The sequence below is a fragment of the Solanum verrucosum genome, unplaced genomic scaffold, assembly GCF_900185275.1.
Source record: "Solanum verrucosum unplaced genomic scaffold, falcon-dt-bn FXZP01000047.1, whole genome shotgun sequence".
In the NCBI taxonomy this organism is placed as follows: Eukaryota; Viridiplantae; Streptophyta; class Magnoliopsida; order Solanales; family Solanaceae; genus Solanum; species Solanum verrucosum.
In genome coordinates, this window is record NW_026020155.1 from 516,170 (window position 1) to 520,821 (window position 4,652).

Below are 4,652 nucleotides of genomic sequence, written 5' to 3' on the forward strand. Positions count from 1 at the left end.
TAAAGCAAACATCAAAATCCATTAAAATTGTTAATTCTTTGTTTCCTATCTCTTCTTTACATCGTAAGTCATCCACAAAGACAAGAAATAGTCAACAACTTAAACTTTTGTTTTGTACAGAACTGAAACCTGATTTAAGCTCACCGGACCTTCTTGTGGGACTTGATTGGGAAGCGGGAGGGGGGTGAGGGTGAAAGTTCGACTGGTAACTGGGGAGCTTCTAAATCACCAGAGAGCATCCCAACTACTTCTTTCATTGATGGTCGGCGTGCGGGTGACTTCTGCAAGCAGAGCAGGGCAACAGTGATGGAGAGTAGTGCTTGTTCTTTGTCTAATGATTCAACAGTTTGATCAACCAAATCAAGAAGCTTCCCTGCTCGGGCAAGGTGACGTGCCCAAGAGAGAAGATTAGCACGCTGGAATTCGGACATGGGTGACCCCGTCACCTGAAGTGGCCTACGCCCAGCAATAAGAACTAACAAAAGCACCCCATAGCTGTATACATCACACTTTTCAGATAGATCCCCACAGCTACCATATTCTGGTGCAACATAACATACAGTTCCTCTCATGCTTGGAGTGCTACTGATGCCACCACTTTTAGGTATATCCCCACTAGCAGAATCGTAACTATTCTTACGAGCTCTCCGAAGCTCACTACTAAATCCATCCAGCCACCAATCCATGCTACTTTTACTACCCCTACTCCTGCTCCTTTTCTTCTTTTTAGCAGTATATAATTCATCATCCCTTGGCCACCAAGACTCACTATGACAATCATCACTAATTGAACCCTTCCCGCCCTGTTCCTTCTTCTTTTTCTTTTTCTTCCTAGCAAGCTCCTCACAATACTCCTCCTTCCACCACTCCCTTGCAGGCCTCCTCTTCTCCTCCTTCCCATTTTTTTCATCATCTAATGAAACCCACCAATCTAATCGCTTCCTATGTTTCTTCTTTTCTATTTTTCCTACTGGTCCTGAACTCGACGATGCCCCAACCCACTCTGTCTTCGGCCTCTCCTTCTTGATCTCACTACCAATCCATTCCATTACATAATCCTTCACCGCTCCTGAATCCGTCCCACCAGTATCTTGCTTCCACCACCAGTCTTTCCCTGTAATGCTCTTCTTCTTCTTATTCACCCCACACTTCTTATTACCAATTTCAATCCCACTGTCTATACTGGACCGATCAAAATTACCCTCCGAAATACTCGTTTTTTCTAGACCCTCAGATGGGGATGCCATAGCTGCCACCGTTCTTGGAGACACCACAGGAGCCTCAGGTGACAATTCCACCCCAGTAACCGTCTCCGGCGAGGCCTCGAGTCTAACAAAACTCTCCGGCGACTGCTCAATTCTTCTGTGAAACTCGTCTAAACAATTAACAGTAATCACACTCTCAGTTTCCTCAGCCACCGACCCATTATCCTCAGCCGCATTTCCTACAGGACTCTCCTTTCTCACTTCAATTTCAATATGATCCTCCGCTTTCAACCTTGCCAATCCAAAATCGCCGATCTTCGCATTGAAATTATCATCCAATAGAATATTACTAGGCTTGATATCGCCGTGAATCGCTGGTGGGTCACAGAAATGGTGCAAGTACTCCAACCCTTTAGCTATATCAAGAGCAATTGACAATCTCTTTTTCCAATCCTTCAATTCACTACACTTGCGATGCAAAAGGCAGTCTTGTAAGCTTCCGTTAGCCAAAAGCTCGTAAACTAGTAGCATACGACGGCCTCTTTTATCGGAAGAGAAACCGATAGTGGAAACAATGTATTTAGAATCAATTTTCCCAGCGAAAAAGAGCTCGTTTTGAAATTCACGCTCACCTTGTAATGACCCAGCGTCCATGACTTTAACAGCAACCGAGACATTGGAATTGGTAGTTGGGCTTTTGACAGTTCCTCTGTAAACAGAACCAAACCCACCTTGACCCAGACGAAGCGATGGAGAGAATTTAGAGGTGGCGCGACGGAGAGAGGTGTATGAGAACCGGTGAGGGGGTTTTGACTCTGAATCAGAAGAGGGGACGGTTCGCTTCAGGCTGATTTTCCGGAAGCAGAAAGTGAAGAGAATAAGGAGAGATGCAGCAGCTGCTATTCCTCCGGCAAGAGGTGGCAATAGATTGTGGCTCTGACGGTGAACATGCGGCGGCGACAACAGCGGCGACGGCGGTAGTGAACGGAGTTCACGAGATGGCATGATTGAAATTGAAGAAAAAAATTACAGAAATGAAGAATTTGTGCAGTGAAAAATCAACATAAGTTTTTTTCTTTTGGATCAGAGATTTTATTTTTGTTGTACAAATTAGAGGTTTTTGAAGTGGGATTTAATTTTTTGTTGCAGAGGTATATGGCTTTTTGTGCATATCTTTATTTTGTTTCTATTTTGCTTTTCTCACAATACATGCAGTCTGCTTGTGGTCCCTTATTTAGTCAAAGCCCCACTTATTATTTATTTTTTCCCTTTTACTTTTTCTTCTTGTACTATAATCTCTACGCAAAATAAGAGGAAGTCACGCTAAAATTTGGGGGAAAGCCAGTTATACTACTCCCTATTATACTCCACTCACATTTTTAATTTTAATATCGTGAATTTCAATTATCAAAAAAATTATTCGAATGATAATATTATGAATTTGAGTCGACAAGAAAATAAAGTTGGAAACTCTTGAAGAAAAGAGTAATATAAACAATAGTTTCCCAAATATATACTCCACCCTCCCTTCTAAACTAAAAAAACAATTTGAACATAAAAAAGGTATTTATTTTCAACAGAAAATATTATAGGTATTGGCATTTAGTGCTTAATAATAATAATAACGAATAGAAGAAGAGTGTAAGTTTGGTTGTCAAAGTGAAATAACAACTGGTATTTGCTAAAATAAAAAATGACAACCTTACACCTACCAAATGGCACGGGCAAATAACACACGTAAGTAACAAGGCAAAAGCTGATCACTATGGTTTTTTAAAATTTTGATTTATGAATTTAAAATTCTATAACTATAATTTCATGTTAGTAATTGAGTTTCAAGTGTAATATTTAATAATGTTTTGATATAAATACACTATTTAAACAAAAGTTATTGAATTCAACCGAATTCATCACCGATTTTTAGGTCCACCCCTGGCCCTTTCATCCTTTAAAATATAGAGGACAGTTGAGTAGTAGGTTTCTGCCACTTTGTCTACTTCTACAATTTCATTTTCTTATTATTTGGCTGTTTCTTATTCTCAACTAATTAAACATTAAAAAAAAAACTACGTAATAGCAAGCATTTGGCTTATAGATTTAGATTATATTTTGAACTTTTCTCTTTTAATAATTATTTATTTATTCATAGATTTTATATCATATTTCAAAATTTTATTTTAAAAATATTCAAAGTTTCAAAAACTTCAAATTTTGGTCATAATAGGAGAAATTTCACTTACAAACCTTCAAATATTTTCCACATAAAATGTTTATTCAAATATAACTGGTGAATTTTCAAAATTTATGATCAAATGAAAACATGCTATTAAGTTAATTTCTCCTGGTTTGACTATTTTCTGTGACTATTTTCTGCTATTAATATTATAGTAGTAAAATTTTTATTACTGATGTTGACAACTTGATACGTCCATTTCGTTTAATTAATGACCACAATTTATTTTTATAGTGGGTGAACGACTAATCTTTATTACCGTTGCTATCAACTTCATGAGTGGGCATGGATCATCATCAATTTATCATTATCATAAATTATATAATAATAAGTGCATTGAAGTTTCATGATTTATTAAATAAAAACTCTTGGTTCGACTGGTGAAAGTGTAAAAATACCAATTAATTTTGTTATTATTTTACATTTAAACTTCATGAGTGGACATTGAATCCTCCAATTATCATCCGATTGAAAATGATCAAATTTACCTCGGTACAATTTAAAATTAATAATTTTTTAATTTTTTCTAATTTCAGGATAACCTGCCACTGCTAAAAATCATTATCACAACCTCTTTCTTTCAGATTAGCATTCTATGGTGAGACCACACTAGAAATATAAATCGTCTTAAACTCGACTTAAAAAACATTATAGAAGGATCAATTCAGGATCATTCATGTGGATAATCATTCTCCAAATCAACTAAGTCATCTCAAAGAAAAAAGAATCATGATGGAGCGGGAAAAAACAGAAAAGGAAAAAATGGGGTTGACTGTAATTAGATGCCATTTTGGCTTTTATGGAAGTCGTGCCAGAAAGCATAACATGGGAAAAGCATCATTAGCTTCAATTTCCCACAATTGCACACTTTTCCCATAATGATACTAATGTCCTGCAGTTGCACACTTATCTTTCATTATTATTACTCATCATTTTATTTTATTTTATTTTTAGCATAAGCTTTTTTTTTAATTTAATTTTTATAATAAAGTCTCATATTAATGGTTCCTGTTATTTATAAAGAGTGTGCAAAATTTAATACTTTCTCCGTCCATGTTAAATTATCATAATTTTTATTTTTAGAGTCAAATGATAAGAACTTTGATTAATATTGATATGCAAAAAATAACAATTTATAGTATTTTTCGTATAGTTTTTAAATATCTAACTTTTTTATTTAAAATATTGAATTAATGTAATCTAAGTTTACTTTG

The 4,652-nt window shown here is 35.9% G+C and overlaps 1 protein-coding gene across 1 annotated transcript; it reads right to left on the bottom strand.

Moving 5' to 3' along the window:
• LOC125828237 (receptor-like serine/threonine-protein kinase At2g45590) lies at window positions 1-2,263 on the bottom strand. Its single transcript, XM_049507552.1, has one exon. It carries the CDS (start codon window positions 2,208-2,210, stop codon window positions 141-143), a length of 2,070 nt encoding a protein of 689 aa, XP_049363509.1. The 5' UTR covers window positions 2,211-2,263; the 3' UTR covers window positions 1-140.
• Between the last annotated feature and the right edge of the window lie 2,389 nt (window positions 2,264-4,652).